The sequence below is a fragment of the Zeugodacus cucurbitae genome, chromosome 6 (genome assembly GCF_028554725.1).
Source record: "Zeugodacus cucurbitae isolate PBARC_wt_2022May chromosome 6, idZeuCucr1.2, whole genome shotgun sequence".
Taxonomy (NCBI): Eukaryota; Metazoa; Arthropoda; class Insecta; order Diptera; family Tephritidae; genus Zeugodacus; species Zeugodacus cucurbitae.
In genome coordinates, this window is record NC_071671.1 from 67973660 (window position 1) to 67994053 (window position 20394).

At 36.6% G+C, this 20394-nt stretch overlaps 1 protein-coding gene across 4 annotated transcripts in view; it reads left to right on the forward strand.

The window, feature by feature from the left end:
- Positions 1 to 20394, forward strand: part of LOC105212154 (probable nuclear hormone receptor HR3) — an 81614-nt gene that overhangs the window by 44022 nt on the left and 17198 nt on the right. The window contains exon 1 of one of the 4 annotated variants that reach the window (XM_054233237.1): positions 6771 to 8028. The exons of the other annotated variants lie outside the window; for them this stretch is intronic. Within the exon in view, the coding sequence (XP_054089212.1) occupies positions 8007 to 8028 (22 nt within the window). The 5' untranslated portion in view covers positions 6771 to 8006. Of the gene's footprint in view, positions 1 to 6770; positions 8029 to 20394 lie in introns of those variants that run through there. 4 annotated transcript variants of the gene reach the window in all.

The following is a 20394-nucleotide window of genomic DNA, read 5'->3' on the forward strand; positions in this document are numbered from 1 at the left end:
ATGTATATATTAAAGGGAGCACTAACTAAAGTATAGTACTATATGTACTAATGCAATAAGAAGTTAGCGCGAAGGATAAGGGAGAACTAGTGAAAATAAGAAAAAATGCCTACCAGCTTATACCGTTTACCGGGGCCAAACTGCAATTGGCAGCAGTCAGCGACAGACACACATACACACTTGCATATGCACCTGTACTCCAATGCATTGGTATTTGCGTGTGTGTATGTTTGTATATGTATGTTAGTGGGTTAGAAAAGCTTCCTTCGTTGTACTAACGAAATTGGGCAAATGAAAGTTATTTCTAAGACTTCTTTTTGGTATATTTAATACATACATAAATACATACGAGAGGTTTTGCTACGTTTGGGCGGAAGTGAATATTAGAATATGTTCCAACTCTAGAATTGCTTTATAAATATTAGGAATGAATTTCACATAGCTTGCGCTTTTTTTTATAAAATTTTCAGATTTTTTTCGGTTATAAAATGTATAATAAAATATAAATAATAAAAATATATAATACATATACACTTAAAAATATTTTGTAACCGTAAAAAAATGTTTTTAGTATTTTTTAATGATTAAAATTTTTTTTTTTTTAATTTTAAATGGTGAACAAAAATAATTCTAAAGTAAAATATAAGTATAAATAAAATTTTTAATAAAAATTTATATAAAATATACAAAATTTATTAGTTGAAAGATAATAAAGAGCAATAAAATTGCGCATTAATATGGCCAAATATTAAAAAAAAATTAAAATATTCTAATATAAAATAAAATAATAATAAAAAAATAATTATTTCAAAAAAATAAACGAAATATATATTTTAATTTAAAATTGAATATGTTTTCAGTGAAAATACATAAAATCATGAACAGTTAGTAAAAAATTACTTAAATATAACATGTAATAAAAAAATGGCAAAAAAATATAATATTGACTATGAAATATCAAATAATTTTATAATATTAAAAAACAAAATTGTTTTAAGAAGAAAGAAAATATAAAATTAAATTAAATTTAAAATTAAAATAAAAAAGGAAATTACATAAGATTCAATTAAATTATAAATAGTAGGTCAATAACTTTGCTTCCGCCGTTTTCCAATAGATGTCTCTAGGGTCAAGCACTGGTCGATTAAATCGTTTTATATCGATCTTGGACATTTGCGTCAACATTAACCCAACAAAATATTTGTAGAGATCTGTTTGCATCCCACACTTATTCTCAACTGAAAAGTTCACTTTTTGAGCCGAAATCTCGACATTTGCATGGAATACCCACGCTGAGTACTAGCAACGGCCAATATTTTGAATAACATTTTTGTAACCGTTTTATTACAAAAAAAGCCTTAAATTTACATAAAAAACGGCGGAAGCAAAGTTGTAGACCTAATATAAAAACAAGAGAAAAAATATTTATTTTTTAAATTATAATTAATTATAAAATAAAAAATATAATTAATTAAACTGAAAAAATAACAAATAATTAAAAAAAATATTCATAAAACTAAAAAAAATTATTTAAAATAAAACAAGTTAAAAATAAATGAAATAACCAAAAAGCAAAAAAAAAAATATATAAAATTTAAATGAATTAATTAAAAATATGTAAAAAAATAATTAAACGAAATGAAAGTGAAAAAGCAGACAAAACAAAGCGAGAATGTGCGCTAACTTACAATTACAAGACCATAAATTAAATAAATATACATATATTATTGTTTTTTTTTTACCAATTCAATAATAGTTAAACACACTGCCGCGCTTATGGGGCATTTTTTAACTTTCGAAATTACTTTTCACTTAAACATATTTTTTTCTCGCCTTTTCATTAGCCAAATTAAGTGCGAAAGCAAATGAAAGTAAAAGTATAGTACCTACACGCATTCATGTGTATGTGTGTGTGTGTGTGTGTATGCTTATACCTTAATTTATAATAAAAACATATGAACACTTAATAAGTCAAATGCTACAAGCAAGCAAGTCATGCAGTCACTCAGTCACTCGCTCAGTCAAGCGATGGAAGCAAAAGTCAGCACAACGATAGCGAAATAATAATTACATTGTCGATGATGTTGCCAAAAAAAAACAAAAAAAAAATTAAATAACAAAAGCAAAAACAACAAAAAAACGCAAAATAATAAGAAAAGGCAAGAGACACAAAAATACGAACAATCAAAACACACAAGGAAACAGATTGTAGCGTCAGCAGACAGACGACGGTAGTGATACAGATACCCAACGCATTTCAGGCAAACATACAAACACACACACACACACACACATTGGTATATTTGTTGGTTACATATTTAGTTGATATAATATATTATATTATGTGTGCTGTGCATTTTGTTATAGGAAAGCTTTTGCCACTTTCATATATGAACGCACGTAAAAGCTAGCTAGCATATATGTGTGTGTGTGTGTGTGTATTCATGCATTTGTACGCAGCGAACGCCGCATAATGAGAGTGAAAGTCGTCGCTGCCACCGCTACCAACATTGCCCACGACCACTGCCTGACTACTGGCACTGGCTGTTGTTATTGTTGTTGGCTGCTTATTTTCAGTTTTCGTTGTTCATCGCTGTCGCTTGTTTGCTGCTGGCTGCTGTTGTCGTCTATGAGCTGCTATTTCTTCTGCGCTTTTTTTTTTGGCTCATTCGAAGGGAAACCCATGAAATTGTAAATACTGTTACGACACAACTTTGGCTATCGCCCTCCGCATCTGCGTCACCACCATCACCAATCGCTGCATTCAATGAGCGCTTTCTACATACAAACCAACATACCTACATATGTACGTCCGTCCAACCGTCCTTTCTTCGCAATGCGGCCCGCCTTGTATTTGCGGTCGGTCGTTGGTCGCATTGCATATTATCTATAAATGAGTTTTTCTTTATACACTGCCTGTATGAAAGCATGAATGTAAAAGTATGAAGTAATATCATCAGATGACTAACTAAACAAAATAACTTGCCAACTGGCGCTGCCGCAATGCTGGTGCTGTTGCTGCCGCTGCACTGGTTCATCGGCTCACTGACTTACTTTCGTACGCTTGTTGTACGTACGTATGTACATAAGTCAGCCGACTGACTGACTGAGTGCCTTACATATGAATGTATCTGCATTCGGTACTTGCAAGCTTCGGCTGTTATGTGTGAGCATAAATATGTTTGGCGGCATGTAATATTAACCACGCAGGTTGTTTGCGCATTTGAATGCAAGCTTGTTGGTATGTTAGTGTGTGTGTATTCGGCGAGTTGGCCAAGTGATTGACTAACTGATAGCCGTGTTTTGGTTGGTTTTGTTTGAATACTGGTGCTGAGTTTATCAGTTGAATAACTCGTTTATTACTTCATAATTCGTTATGCACATCATGTCATAGCATAAAAATATGTATGTAATTAAGTGATTGAGTTCCACTCAAGAATTCAATAATTGAATGGTATATTTCAGAGTTATGTGAAATTGGAATTTATGTAAATATTTGTAAACATAATACTTCCACTAAAGGTAAGATTCCAGTTACTAAACTGAGTATATTAATTGAGATAGATTCAAAAACATTTTAGCAATCATAAATATGACCTTTGAGACGTTTAAGGCAGTGGTCTGCTTTACAGGCTTCAAAAAATCGATTTTCATGTTTTGTTTTAAATCTCTTCCAAAACTATTCAAGAATATGTCTGTAAAATTCCAGAGACCAATTCGACATATTTTCGAAACTAGATCAGTTTTAGTGGCCGAGCGTCGAGCAGGTGCGAATGCTCAGGCAGCCTTTAAAGCGCGTTTTCTCGAGTTTTCATTTTCACAAGTGTTAGAAAACGGTACCGGCGATAGCAAAAAGAATATATATCCGATCGAAAAAAACCAAAGTGATCTAGCTTCAGTATTAAATTTTCTTCTATTTGAACTAAAAAAGTTGGACAAAAGTATAATTTAAACTACTTGTTTTGCAACTTAAAGTCAATTTTTCCTTAAAAAAGTGATTTTTTCGAAAAAATTTGGAATTTTTTAACTTCTTCGGTTATTTTTTTAGTTCATAAAGAAAAGAAACTTATAAAAATTAAAAATAAATTTGGTTCGACTGTTTCAGATGCTTCGCACGACCTCTATCACCGGTACCGATTTACAAGTGCAGACTCCAGACGCTCCAGAAAAATACTTACAACTTTGAAAAAATTTCAATTTTTTTTAATAATAAATATTGTTTTTTAAGCCTTAAATATAGTACACTATCGTCTTAAAATTCCGTTCACCGCAAACATTTCATTTCCTTTTAAAAAGAAATTGCTAAAAAACGCTTTTTTCGGCTTCTAAAGCAGACTACTGCCTTAAATGTTTGTTTGTTTAAGTTAGAGAGAAAGCTTTAGAGAATTCGAACATTCATAAACTTCCTCTTAAAAATTATATCAAGTCGAGTTCCCCAAGTTTTACAAAACAGATCGGAACTATGTGAGATTACGAAATTGGACTAATATGTAGGAATTCTACTAGTTTACTGTAGTATTACGGATATATCTAGATTTTGGTAATAAGATTCGCTTTTATCTAACAAATTAAGTGCCTTACTTGCTTGAAGCCGTCCATAAATGGTTACTAGATTTTTAAAAAACCTTCAACAAAGGAAATGCAACTACTTTCTCTTCCAGAAAAAATATTTAAAAGCAAAAAAGTTTAATGTTTCTTGAAAATTACTATCAAAGCCTAAGTTAATACATGCCTCCAACCACCACCTTGTTGCGACTGGCCCATTGTCTATGTGTATCAGATTTTTGGAAATAAATTATTATTTTCTTAAATCCACATGAATATAACTGCACATCTACATCAAATTTCTTACCTTAACTAAACCCACAACTGATATTTTAATTAAAACTAAATATAAATATGTAGGTTATGGGCTCACAATAATAAAAAACAAAATTAATTAATCAATAATATTGTCTGTAGCATCGTTAAAATCTCATAAATAATGGATTTGGAGTAAAAGAAATCAGCTTGCTAAATTTAAAATCATGCGTCAATAGAAATCACATGTGATCATATGTTTTTATGTGTTCATTGTGTTGTAAGACATTTCAAGTTTGCAATTTTTTTTTTAATTTTATTTAAATATCCATCATTTACGTATAGAAACACACGCATATTTAACTAGACACGCTACATTTAGTTACCACATAGCAATTTTGGCTAAAATTACAAAACCCCAATATAACCATTAAAAACAGTGTAAGAAAGTGAAAACAAAGCAGAAAAATGAAAGCGCCGAAATGTCATGATGGCGTTGATGTTTTAAATTGCATAAATTCCGCAAAAATAGAAACAGCAACATAAAAAGCACCGATCGTAAAAAATTACCAAATTTCCTTTGCGCATGGATAGTTGCTGTTAGTGGTTAGCAGCTTGAGTTGTGTGAGTGATGCCAGATCGCACAAGAGAAATGATTTATCTACTCAGATACTTATATATAGATATAAAGTGGCTCTTTATTCGGTCAATTCCAAATAAGAACTATGTTACAGTTACATGAAAAGCTTACATACTAGATCTTACAAGCGAATGGAGGATGGAGTAGGAGAGAAATTAAGTGTAGAGTTAAGGATTCAGTGTTGTAAAGCGTAGGAGTATGATAATAGGATGTATAAACGTAAGGAATATAGTAATAAGATGTGGTGAATATCTTAATACGTAACAATATGTATGTATGAGGAATATCTTAAGAGAATTTCTTATTCGATTTAATATGGATTAACACCAAGGTCCAGACAATATAAAAGTTATTTATTTACTAGAGAACCAGTCAACAGTTTTCATTATTAGAGAACCTTTCGATAAAACGTAAAAAAGCGTAGTTTTTTCATCTATAACGGGACATAACTCTCTAATCGGAGTAATTTTAGTTATCCGTTTAAAATTTTATATTTCTAATGAAACTCCCATTGGAAGACCTAACAATTTCATGTCAAATAAAGTTTTCGTAATAGAGGTTCACAGAGGTATTAGATCTTGAAGACTTTCGTATATGTATAATATATATGATTGTTCCAAGGGAATCTCTTGTTCCAAACATCTAATTGCCTTTCCTCTAAAAACCAAACATTTCTACTTATTAGTTTCAATATCTACTAATGTTTGTATATCTATGTATGTATATATTGCATGTGACTATTGCTTCTCTATTAATGGTTATTGTAGTTAATACAATGCAGATAATGAAACTACTTGACTTTTAAATTCACTTAAAACTATATGAGACGAGACTTTCGAACTGATAATCAACGAACCAGCGCAAGCGTTCAAAATTTACCATACTCCCAAAAAAATAGAGACCGAGCGGAGGTAGAAGAGAGCAGCGTATACAATTCTTAATTAGACACTACCGAAATCATTATTTATAGCATTACTAAATAATTTGATTTTCTGTTTGGGCACCACGGAGAGAGAAAAAAACTAACAAACCTGTTTGGGATTATTTCGGCAATTATGATTATAGACTTAACGGTTTATATGCTGTAACACACAAACATATATACAAATATACTTGCATACCTATACATAATATGTATTATGTAAAAAACTCGTCTGTTTGGTTGCTCATTAAAAGGTTAAGCACTTCTTGACGCTTTTTGCTTGGCGCTGTGAAACGGGAAAACGAAAGTACCGCTATAACAGAGAGTGGGGAGGCGTTATTACTTTCTTTCTATCATACTGTTCCGACAGAATGGAAAGAGAGAGAGGAGAACTATAGAAATGTTAGTAATTAGAAGCAGAAGTAACTGTATTTAGTGGCAATAACCTCAGCGTAATCGACACCAACACACGCACAGGCACACAAACATTTGCATACACACACACACGCAGTCACGCAGTCAGAGCCGCAGTATCATCAAAGCCAACACAAAGGCGATATCCACCTCCACCGACGCGCTGCTGTTGCCATTAGCGCTGGCTTTAACTGTATTGTTATGTTTGCATATGGAAATACATGCGTTTGGCTCAAATTAAATATGTACATATGTACGCTTGTATGTGTGCGCGTTCCCTGTCGTATTTTTGGGCATTATTATTATTATTGTTGGCGATGCGTGCGCCCGCCAACCGACCGCTTGTCAGTCAACGCACGCACTCTGACGCCGCGCCACCGTCTACCTCCTAGCGCGGCTCCCCGAAAAACGCGTCGCCTTTCGCTGCTTTCGTTCCGTTTCCTTATCTTGTTTAAATCGTCGCACTGGCAACAACAACAAAGTAAAAAAAAACAGTAAAAGCTAACAACGGGAATGCACGTAAGCCCTGCACTCGCGAGCTAAAGCCAGCAGCTAGCTAACCTCTCGTGACCGCCCCCTCAACCATACCAAATTCACTTCATCGCCTTTCCCCTGAGCCCCATTCCACTTCACGCGACTCGGCAACAGCGCGCGTTCGCCTTTTTTCGGTTTTCTATGCGTGTTGCGTTGTTGTACAGTGAATCGGTGAAACGCGCTTGCACACGCAACCATCAGCACTCGCCTCCACTCCGCTTTCTCGCCACGGTTGCGCGCGGCGTTTGTATTTACACGCGACGCGCGTATGCGTGTATTGGTAAAAAGAAAGCCCAAAAAATGTCCATAAATATATAAATTTTGGGCAGAAATTTCTCCAAAAAGCCGAAACGACGACGCGCCACAACTACGCGCTGCGGCTGCCACGAGCGTTAGACAAAGAGAAATACATATGTTTGCGACGCTGGGCTGTTGAAGCGGCACACACACGCACACATGCAGGCATAACAAATTGTTTAAACAAAACTCAAAAACTTGAAAAATCGACAAAGTTACTTAGCAAGAGCTTCGAAAAGTCGAAAAGTGCTGGTAACAGCAGCAGCAGCAACGGCCATTGCGACAGCAACGCACTTTTTGACGGCAGTGCATTTGCGGCAGCGATTGCTGTCATTTCGGGGGACGACGAGTACGCGTGTGAAAAGAAAACATTAAAAAAAAAGTTCAACGTTAAGTGAAATGAAGCGCTCTCACTTGCTGCGTAAGTAGAAAAGTCGAATGCTTGACTCGATCGTAGGTTGTGAGCGATAGGCGCAGAGAGCGCGCGAGAGAAAGGGTTGCCGAACGCAAATAAAATACAGTGTGTGAAATTGAGTGTTGAAATGGTTGAAAAATAATATGAAAAAGTTTGAAAATTTTATTAAAAGATAATCAAATTTTGAAGTTTTAGAAAGAAATCTTCAATCATATAACCTAATTAGTAAAAAGAAAAACAAAATTTACCAACCTTTTTGTGTTAAAATTTTTATGAAAAATATTTGCGGTTTAACATTTTTATTGCACAATATTTTTTTTAACCTGTATAATGAACGACAAGAAACAACAAAAGTAAAATTCTATTTACTAAGAAAAAATTCTGAAATACTTGATTAGAGCAATTAATTTTTCAAAAAAAAAAAATGATTGGATATCTGTGAAAAATCTGGTTTCCGATTTATGTGTATGTGTGTTTCGATTTTCAGAACTATATTATAAAAATTATCTTATAACAGTTTAATGGTTATAAAGATCGAGGTTTCTCGAAATTAGTGATATTTGGCGTTTAGAGGAATTGTGAAATGAATTAAGGGGTTCAAAAAACAATTTAACAATTTTAAGCTTTCATTTGTAAGGTATTTGATCACTGGTATACTCATCTCTGTGTATGTATGAGCTATTGAGTATTGAGAGAAAATCTATATGAAATCACATTTTTTACGAAATGTTTCAAAATACGAAATAGTATTTTTGCACCAATTGTGATAAAATAAATTTTCTTTTTTCAAGATTTATAGAATTTCTCGCCTTTTAGCTGACACTTAAAAATTAATTTATCTCTAAAGCATTAAAGTGAAGGATTTGGAAATATTTTTTTTAATTTTAAAATTTATTCAAAGCAAAAAAATATAAAATATAATTTTCAAAAATAAAAAAAAAGCATTGAATTAAATAATTAAAAAAAATATTAACTATTTTCTATCCACTGTGCGAGCGTGAATGCGTTCGCTGCGTGATTACGTGAGAGAGAGCCCAAAAAGAGCACTGCCGAAATAATCCCAAAAGGCATACTGCAGTGCGTGCAGCTATTGTCTGTAATAAAAAACATATTACTGCTTATAAAAATGTACATATGTCAATGCGGATGATTAAATAAAAAATACACAACTGTGGGCTGATAAGTGCATACGCACAAACAAAGTGGCGAATGAATGCCTGTGCTTTCACGCGAGTGCGTAAATTTCTCGCGCTCAGCGACGCCCTATCAACAGTGCGTATATCTATAAGTATGTGTGAGTGTGTATGCACAGACAGAGATACGACAATCGGCGAAGCACAGGCAAGCGAACGAACGTTGTTCGAACGCTTTTAGGCCCAAGAGCATGTGGCGGGGGCCAGTGAGGAGTGCCGGTAGAGTGGTGTACGCGCAAGACACACACCGCAATCGTCGTCAACGTCAACATAGTAAAAGTCTAAAATCGACAAAAATTTCGGCGGTCATTCACCCGAGCGAGCGAACGCATACACACAGCGCACACACATGCCTAAATGTGTATATATGTATGTGCGTATGTGACTGTGTTTGTGCTTTGGCTTTAACTGTAGGCGACGACGTCAGCCGCACGTTGTGCGCGCCTAGAAGTCGGCAGCTAGCCCAGCTGCGCTTCACACGCTGCTCATATTTTGATAGCGTTCATCGCGCGTTATGTCTACGAATTTCACAGTTATATGGCGTTAGCGCCGGCAGCGCTACGCGGCGCAGCGTTTGTTGATCGAACAGCTGAGCAAAACGCACAGCATTTTTGATTTTTATTTTATTTTCATGCCAAATAAATGTATACGCTGGATGAATAATGATTAGAAGTGTATGAGAAAGAAGAGCGCGCGCGCGTTCGTAACAGTCGATAGGACGTTTGCGGGTGACGCGTCGACCAACCGGCCGCCCGCCAGGCCACTAACCGATAACTCAAAACAAAAATAAAAATAAAAATAAAAATATATAAATACCTAGTCGGTTTGTATATCACAGCGAAGCATTCGAAATAGAAATTTAGCGTCCATTCGTACGATTTTATGGGAGGGTAAATAATAATAATAATAACGCTGAATACGAGTAAGAGCGGTGCAAACATTAAATGCGCTCTTCGACGACGCTTTCTTCTTCATCATCTTCCATCTTCGCTTGGTTGCCTACACAATGTCATAAATAAAGCGTCGTGTGACGTAGTCATGTGTGTGTGTGTGTGTTCGAACCTGCCAACACTTACTTTTCGTCAATTGGCAACAACGGTACTTTATATACCGGACAATCGTCTCACACCTAAGCGCAAGCTACAGCTGCTGCCGCCTGAGCTTGAGCGCTTGTCATGCCCAGCTATGTATGGTTGGGTAAGGTTGGCGTAGTTGTGAAATGAGATTTCATGCGGATGACGTTGTGCGAACGGTGTAAATGCCCTCTGGGCCACTAATCAACGCATCACGTACATATTACATCAGCGCGCTGTGGAGCAAGAGCACGCGCGCGTCCGCTAACCGCTAAGCGTGGATGATGGCATTGTTCCCACGTTCTGAGCGTCTGCTCTCACTCACCTCATCATCAGCAGTTCGTCAGTTGATTTCTTTGTTGTATTCATGGCATTTTAATAAGGTTCTTAGCCCGATTGTTCGCACACACTTACAAACATACACACACAGGATGGGGGTTTCTCCAAATTAGTGGGATTAGGCGTTTAGTAAAATTGTGAAATGAATTATGGGGTTCAAAAAACTATTGAAGCATTTTTTGTTTATTAGCAGTTGAGCGGGCCTATTAAGCTAACATTTATAAAAATATTTGATCATCGATATACACAGGCACATCAATTATTTGCATATATGCATGCAGAATAAAAGTATGCATGTATGTATGGGCACGTATCGCATGTACAAATATTGGAAAATTTTATTTTTACTTCACTTTTGCAGTATGAGTAATTTGCCAAGTTCATTGTACTCTCGCCCAGCAGTGGAAATAGTTGTACAAATATATTCCATTTTTTTTTAATGTATGTACATACATGAGCATGGCACTGTATGAGCTAGTGCCTGCCCGCATACACAGCGTTTTCAGAGATTTTTATTGATTTATGGATGATTTATTTGAATGCTGTGCTGAGCTTTGGGCGCTTACTAATCATGTAAAGATTCCTCATTAAATGTGTGTGTGTGTGCTTTTACATACATATGTATGTACCTATGCATTTGCATCGGCATAATGGCTTGTTACTCTAAAAGGTATTGTTATTTATACTTATACTTCTTGTAGTTGTAGTTGTGTTTACTATTAGTTATATTTCCTATTATTATATTTTGTTGTTGTAGCGCTTAGTGCTGGCGGGGTCGGTGTGTAGTTCAAATATTAATCTAATATCGTTGGTCATTGGCCTCTCTGTATTGTGATTATTTGTGATTGTACTCAAAATATTCTTCTATTTTCACTGGAATAAAACAAAAAGTTCAATGCTTAGTTAGAATAAAGATTTGCATTTATTAAGTGTCTTAGTATAGAACTTTTATATGCTAAAATAGTTAGTCATCAATATTTTTATGGAATAGTATAGCCGGAAAATATAAATTTAATATGAGGATGATAGAATAAAAGTATAGTACCTGCAAGCAGAAGCTCTAGAGTCTACATTTACCGTCTAAAATCTTCTTATAATATTTAAGTTGTCGGATAACATCGAGAAGCGCATATTATGTAATCGAACAAATTTTATATGAGTTAAAATATAATAGTAGTTAGTAGATATCAATGTAACTTTGGATTCCTCTTACATTGCGAAGTAAAGTTCATCAAAAGCTCTCCGATCACTTAACTGAACACTTTTAAGTAAAAGTCAGTTAGTTTTTAAGAAGAATGTATATGTTTTAGTTTATGCTTGGAAACTTGAATGAACGGTTGTATGTATGTGATTGGCGTTGAACCGTTTAGCCGGTTATAGCCGAATCGATGAGAGCGCGCCACTCGTCTCTTTCCTTCGCAGTTCGGCGCCAGTTGTAGATCTCAAGTGTAACCAGGTCGCTCTCCACCTGATCCCTCCAACGGAGTGGATGCCTTCCTCTTCCTCGGCTTACTTCGGCGGGTACTGCATCGAACACTTTCAGAGCTGTAGTGTTTGCGTCCGTTCGGACAACATGACCAAGCCAGCGTAGCCGCTGTCTTTTTATTCGTTGAACTATGTCAATGTCGTCGTTTCTTCTTCGATTTTTCAGTGGTACTTCGTTTTTATGTGGTGGGACCCAAACCCTATGCACAACCGCAGAAGCGGGTTCGCCTTCTCACTTTAGCTCGCCTCCAAACGGCTGTTTGTTGGCTACCCAGAGGATACTTGGTCTAAAACCGGAAGTCGTGAGCTGCTTGAATCATGTGGAGAAGAATCGTTTCTGGCCAATCCCAAGTGAATGACAATCAAAAACTTTCCTCACTTACGTGAACTTCTTTCTACACATGATCCCATCCTCCAACTGAACGGTTAAAGTAGCGTTTAAGAAGATATTTTTGGACTTTGTGTCAGAGTTTCTAGAGTGATAGTTACGATCTCGACTACTTTTCCCTACACATAATTGGGAATCTACAGTCAGATTTATTCCCAAAATACCAATATTTATAATATTTATATATAAAATTTATTATCCTGATATTTATTTATTTTTTGTTATGAAACCTTCATTGCCATAAGGATTAAGAGTTCGACATAAAAATCTTTCTTCATTTACATTGTGATGTATATTTACAAATTACAATTTTGGCATTTGCCTTGCAGCTGTATTTCAAAAAAGCTCTCTGTCTTCAAATTAATGAAAAATAAAAAAAAAAACTATAATTTTAATCTAATTACTTCTGTCTTACTTGTAAATATTCAAACAGTTCCCTTTTAGTTACAACGACTCGGCTACTGTGCACAGAATACCCAATCCGTTAGCCTTGTTTAACTGTAATGAGTATAATTAAATTACAAGCGTACATACATACCTTGCTAACTACAAGTGTAGGTATGTATATATGCAATCATGCACATGTTATAGCTGACATTAAGTCAATATGTACAAAAGTGTGAAAAAGTTAAAAATGGCAGAAAACGCAGTTATTGCAAAACTTCGCACGCAATGCCAGAAAAAACGAAAATTACAATAACAAATTGTAAATACACAACCAAGCAAACACTCGTCAAAGTGAAGCTTGCAATTTGCGCAGCGCGCGTCCAACACTTGCAAGAAGCAAATATTTGCAAGACACACACGTACATAAATACAAATATTTGCTGCTCATGCTTTAAATAATTTCTATGCATTTTTAGCTATTTTTTTCATTTTTTTTTTATTTATTAAATTTTTATTTTTTTTGTAATCAACAAGTATCTATATCCGCAAGCAACTGCCTCGAGTATTTCTGGCAAACATCCATCATCGATTTAACTTTATTTAAAAAAGCAGCAAGTGCGTGCCGCATTAATGCCGAAAAAATGTATTGCAATGCAGTCGCATAAATATTTATATATACATACATATACATGGTTATATGCGTACAGAAATGCATTGAAATGTGCGTGAGCGCAAAATAATGCGTTACAGCAACAACTATTTGTCTACACACAAATATGTACACACGCATACATGCTATTACGATCAGAGTGCTCATACGCCCCGGTGGTCAGTGCGCACGATAAGCGAAGACCACCAGCTAACAAGCAGAAAATATTATGAAAACGTTTATGCATATACATGCATATATCTATTGTTTTTGTACTATTTTTTTAACATGCATATTTCTAGCCACTTTTAAGCATAAATTATAGACTTTATGTGGGTTTAGTAAGCATAAGAAATAAGAATAATGTAGCTGACATTTTGTAAAGTTTCTACTGAAATTTTTTGATTTTTCAACACTTTCGATTTCAATCAATTTCTTTGAGTTAGTTGAGTGAAAATAGTTGCTAACTGCATTGTTATATGTTTTTATTACTGAATCAATCCGATATCAAATGTTGAACCAATGATGATCCAGTACTAGCTCATTCAACACGCTGCTGACCTTCAATGACCTTCTAAACAATTTATTTGATTTCTTGAAAAAAAATCTATAATTGATATATGTGCAAAAAAATAATGAGAATTGTAAAATAAAAAATGTCACTGGTTTGTAAAAAGCGCCAAAGAGCCAAGGGATATCCCAAAAATCGAGTTCAAAAAGTGTTTCGATGGTTGGAAGAGGAGATGGCATAAGTTCATAATGTTAGATGGGGACGGTCTCGAAGGCAACAACATTAATATAGTCCAGTGAATAAAATTATTTTTTTTTTTCAAAACACGTAAATTCCCTTTATTTTTTGAACAGACCTCGTATATGAGGACATACCGAAACATAGTTTCTTATACAATATTTCTAGTACCAATAAAACCTAACTCTCCAGTCTAATAATAAATATATTAATCAAATTCTTTAGAAATATTCCTTATGAGACCTCAAAAACTTCAGTATAGATAATGAGAAGTCAACAAATTATATTGAAATGTCAATTTCTGTTCATACTAACAAGCATTATAGGTTCCATTATATTTTCCATTTTACTTAATGCTTCAATTTCAATTTTTTTACATCATCTTCATCGTGTTTCGCTGTAATCTAACGTCATTTGTTGTTGCTGTTTATCGCTGCGGCGGCAAATAGCTATTTCTAAATTGCAACGCATCTGCGTATCTTATCTGCGCGAACAACTAATTCGATTGCCTATACGCCTCTGCGTCCGTCCACCGCTTGCCGTTGATCATTTGTGCATCGCTTGGTTGATCGGTCACACACACACAGGCAGACAGCTAGCTAGCACAAATAGATAGATAGATAGAATTTTGCGTGAATTCGCGTGCGTTTCTAATGATAGTTGGTTGGTGCGCGGCCCACTGCCCCACCGTCCTAACAAGCAGCAATGCAGCCACACAACGCCACACATCCAATATACCGAAACGCATCACCTCGCCTCGCCTTGCATTGCATTGCTGAGCCGCTTCTCACTATTTGCGTTTGTGTCTGCTGCCTCGTTTTCGCTTCGCTTTGTGTCTGTATTTGCTTTGCTTGGCTTTGCGCACACCGGCAACAGAGCGACCACCACCACCACACACACCAACTGTGTGTGCGTGTGCTTGCGGTCGCGTCTGTATTTATGTTGCATTTCATTCTGTTGTGTTCGCCAATTCGCCAATTCGCCGATTCGCCTGCATGCAACTGTGTCATCGGGCCGCCGACCGCCACCCACCGGACCCCCGTCGTCTGCGCGGTCGCTGCCAGCTGCCAGCCAGGCGATGAGTGGCGAATGAATGCAATTGTTCGCTTGATTGTGTTGGTGCTTTCGTGCCAGCGACTATTTGTGTCCGTGTGTGTGTGTGTGTGTGTGTGTATTGGTTTTAGTATCTTTATTCGCTTGCCTGCATGCGTTGGTATTGTTGTTTTTCCGCTTGCTGTGGCTGTGGCTGTGCCTGTTATTGCTATTGCTGTTTGTCTTGGTGTTGGTGTTTGTGTTGTTGCTGGTGTTGGTGTGCTAGTGTGCGCGCATGCAACTATGAGGCACCGAGTTTAGAGCCAACAAATGAAAATAAGTAGGACAAAGTTGAACACACCAGCCAAGGACGGATATTAGTTAGAAGAAAAACACACAAAGCAAAAACAAAAAAAACGACAAAAACAAAAACAAAAACACATGAAGTGCAAAAAATGCAAAAATACAAAAACAACAACAAGCAAATGCGGGAAAAACTCTAATTTGTGTTGATGTCGCTGCTGCCATTTTTGTTGTTGTTTGCAGCTATTGCTGTTTTGTTGTCTAATGGTTATTGCAATTGTTGTTGTTGTTGTTGTTGGTTAGCGTTGATGTTGGTTGCTATTATTATTATTATTGTTGACTGCCTGAGTGGCTCACGGGCTCGCTGGCTGGCTGGCTGGCTGAGTGACTTCCACTGCAATATGGCAGCAATTGTTGGTCGCCCGGTGCCCGCCGCCAGCGTGTTGTCCATTGCGTTGTCGTTGTTGTTGCTTTGGCGTGTTCTTTGTCGTTTTCAGTTATACGCTTTTTGTTTTTGTTGCCGATGTTTTTCAGCGTTATTGCATGTTTTGTTGTTGCGATTATTATGCAGCTTATGTTTTTGCTTGTGTTTGTGTTGTTGTTGCTGCTATTTATTCACAGCAATGCACTTCCAGCGCGCATTAGTGGTCTGCCTGTTGTAGGCTGTATGCGTTTACACGTCGTTGTTGTTGTTGCTTGGTTTTTTCACACATCGGTGTTGTTGTTGTTATTGTTGTATTTCATTTAACGTTACAAATACAACAACAACAACAACTAAAGCCACCACAATAACCGCTTTAGTGACTTTATTGGTTTTGCTGGTTGTACATAAGTACTTACATACATACATGTCCGCCCGCATGTCCGCACGTCCGCCCGTCTGTCCATCAGTCAGTCAGTTACTCAGTTTGAATGACTATCTGGCAGTCAGCAAGCAATTTGCACGTTAGGATGTATTTGCCTCTATATGTGGATGTAACATGTGTATGTTTGCATTTAAATAAAAAATGCATTTTCAGAGGTATGTGTGTGTGTGCGTGTTTGTATATGTTTTTTGGAAGTTGTTTTTGTATGTTTTCGTGCGTTTTTTCATTACAATTGCTGAAACCAGTTTTTGGCTTATTCATGTGCATTTTTATTTGTTTTTATTGTTGTTGTTTTATCTCCAATTTTTCAAGCCCACCATTCGTACGCTTGTCTCAAAGCTGCTAAAGTTCTTAACTTTATTGTAGGTTCGTTGCATTCTTATTCCGCTTCTTCACGGTTGCAGCCAGTCTTTAGTTTTACATGTTGTTGCTGTTTTCATTATACAAAATATATTTTTTTTGCTTTTTGAAAGACTGCACACAGCGCTTCGTTCTACTGCTGCAATTCTCAATACGCTTTTTGCACGTTCTTTCACACAGCTCATTCATTGCTTGTTTTTTTTTTCTTTTCTTTTTTTCTTATTTACTTGTCGTTGTTGTTATTATTGTTGTTCGTTGCAACAATGCGTAACCGCTTGTGGGCATGTTGCAACACACAGCCCCAAGGCTTTGTCTAAAGTTTTGTTCTTAACCAAAAATCAACAAAAAAATGGCGAAAATACCGAAAATAACAACAACAAGTATTTTAATGCGCCAAAAAGAGCTCCAAACCAGATTTATTACACACACCGCAACCGTAACCGCAACCGAATTTGTAGTATTCGGTAAAGAAGCGAAAACTTATATTTATTAGCAAACAAGCAGCTAAATGCATATCGCCAGGGCTATAATTTACATTTTAGCCCGTTTATCTTTTGGTGATATCTTCTTTGGCGATTTCACAACAATTGTTGGTCGTTCTGCAAAAACATTCAAATTCGATTTCTACCGCTTACAAAGTATTTACTTCTGAAATCGCAATCGAAAATGTTAAGTGAAGGTTAATCAATTGCGCACAATATTTTTATGGGTTTTTGCTTTTAATGGAACTATTAGTAAATTATGAAATTTATTGAGCTTTATGGCTCGGAAATTGAATTAAGTGGCAATTTCAATGCTGGTTAGATATGATCAATTTGGAAAACCTGAGTTCAACTAAGTTGGCGACTAACGTAAATCTTATCTAATATTGGTAGGATCCTCAATCTGTCAAGACACATGCCAGAAAGAGTAGGAAACGTAAATATTAGCATCTAGCAAAGAGCAAACTTTATGAGGGTATATAAATACATAGCTACTACATGCTGATTTTTGAATTCAAATCGTGGCTAATCCGCTTTCTATATTATAAAAAAAGTTTTGAAAATTTTTAAAATCCACCATTTACTAGCAATATCAGGGCTTTATTGCAGTTTTCTGGTATAAAAAAGTTCTCATAAATTCTGGGAAACCTATGGAGTATCGCTATCTTGTTTCTAAGTGTATTAAGCCAACAAAAACAATTAATAACAATCGCACACTATATCTTTTCCATCATATATAATTCAAATTTGACCAAAACTTAGTGTTTATAACTTTCGCGATCCTATCTGACTAATTTCCTATCATCTTTGAAGCAAAGATTCATTTATGCATATTATATGTTTTAAGGTTTTATGGCATCAGATGAAGACTTCAAATCAAATCAAATCAAAGCAAACTTTCCAACAAAATCTACTTATGTAGATTATCTCTACATCATCGCATTTTTCATAATCCGTCTTAAAATGGATAGTTTTTTGTTCTAGCATCACTAACAGAACTTGGAAATGTGTGATCACAAAGACCTATAGAAACTTCCTTTAGATAAATTTTCGAAAAGCCTGCCATAAATAATAATTTTAGACTTGAAGCTTTGATCTCTCAGATCCAAGAAGATAGATATCCAAGCAAATATGACTTTTAGCGAAACTTGCAGATCTTGGAACAATTAAAGAGTATTGAAATTGCTGAAGATAGAAAAGCTAATGATTTTAAGGGAATTTGATAGTTCATATGAACTAAGATGTTTTAACTTTTTATAAGGATGAGTGCAGAAGGCACCCAATTAAATCTCTTAACATGAAAACATCAAATAATTTTTAATTTGGGGCCACTCGCTAACAGAGGCAAGTGATTAGAAAGGCGGCTGTTGTCAAGAATAATTGAAAATCAGCAACAGCGACATGAGTGACAACTGTTTAACAGCACGCGAGGGAATCGGGAAGACTCATAAATACAAATGTATGTACACTCTATGGACAAGGCGTACGGTTGTACGCGCCGACATGCAGTGGCACACACCGTCATACGCACATACGTACAAAAAATGCTTGAAAAAATAAAATTCTTTAGCGACTTTAAAAGCAACGCGAAGCTCTATCGCATTTGCCACATCTGGAAGCGTACGTTGGACCCAATAACACAGTGATGTTAATGCCGCTACAAAGCTACATGCAGTCATATCTACAAACACATATATACTCATACATACATATAACTGACACACACACACACACACATACATATAACTATTTGCATTTAACATGTGTCTGTCATAAATGTATTACTTATGATTAAATATGAGAGATGTTGTTATTGTTGTTTTGGAGTTAGAATTACGAAGAAGGAGTTAGACGCAGCCAGCTAAACCGAACCGCACAAAACCAGACAGCAAAGTCAAATACCAAAATAGTTGCCGCACACACACACGGACACACATTCGCGCATATATGTACATGAATGTTAGAACTTTATTAGAAGCAAACACAAGCGCACACAGAGCCGATAATGAATAGCGTAGAAAAGCTGAATAGAAATTGTATAAACTAGCAGAAGAATAGTTGGAGCAGCGCTGCGGCGTCTCTCATTGCAATAGAACAGAGCAGACGCCTGCAATTGCGCTAAGCGCTGCCGCGAGCGCAAAAGCTGTTGGTGAGCGCCAAATGCGGCGTTTAAGAGCAATGAAGAGTCACCGTTTAGCGCGTTGTTGCCACAAACTAAGGGAGCGCACCGAGCGCCAATATGTGTGGAGCAGCGCGCCAACGTGGACAGCGCGCGCCACATACACACTCTCCCGCGTCGCGTTCGTAAAGAGTTATTTGAGTTTTTAGGCGGCGTGGCGCGCTTGCGACGCCTGCAACGACGTCGACGTCGTTTAAAATGATGTAGTGGAGCCACCGCTAATGGCCTGCAAGCGCTCTCATGCGCCTACTTGGTGTGTGTGTGTGTGAGTTTCTGTTGTTGATTTTGCCGCGTCCACATTGCCGTTGGAGCCACATGCAAGCAAGCAACTGTTCTCTGTCTTTATGTGCGTGTGTGTGTGTGTGCGCTTGGACTGTGCTGTCGTGCTTATGCGCCAGCGACGTGCTAACTGCAAAGTGTTTTCTGCAGTGCAATGACCCCACATCGCGTTGACCCACTTACGAAGCTGCTTTGCGAATACGAATACACGAACCGAAGCGCTCAAAGCGAACGAACGTTTCATCAGCGTTGGCTGGCTGGCTAACTGACTGGCTGCTTGAATGGTTGATTCGCGCTGGTTGCGGCTGACTGTTTGCTTCGCGTTGTTGTTGTTATTGTTGTTGCAGTTGCTGTTGCCTTTATTGTTGCATCGACTAGTCTTCGCTCATACTTGTTTGTATGCGCCTATATGACTTTAATGCGCTGCTGCTGTTGTTGTTGTTGTTATTATCATCACTATAACTGCTGCTGCTGCTGGCGGCGGCGCTGGTGCTGGTGCTGGTGCTTATGCCGTGTCGCTTGTGCAATCGTTCGCGCCTATTGCCGCACTCGCCTGCCGCGCGCATCACAATTTGCCATTTGTCTTCGCTTCTGAGTTGCGCTGGTGTG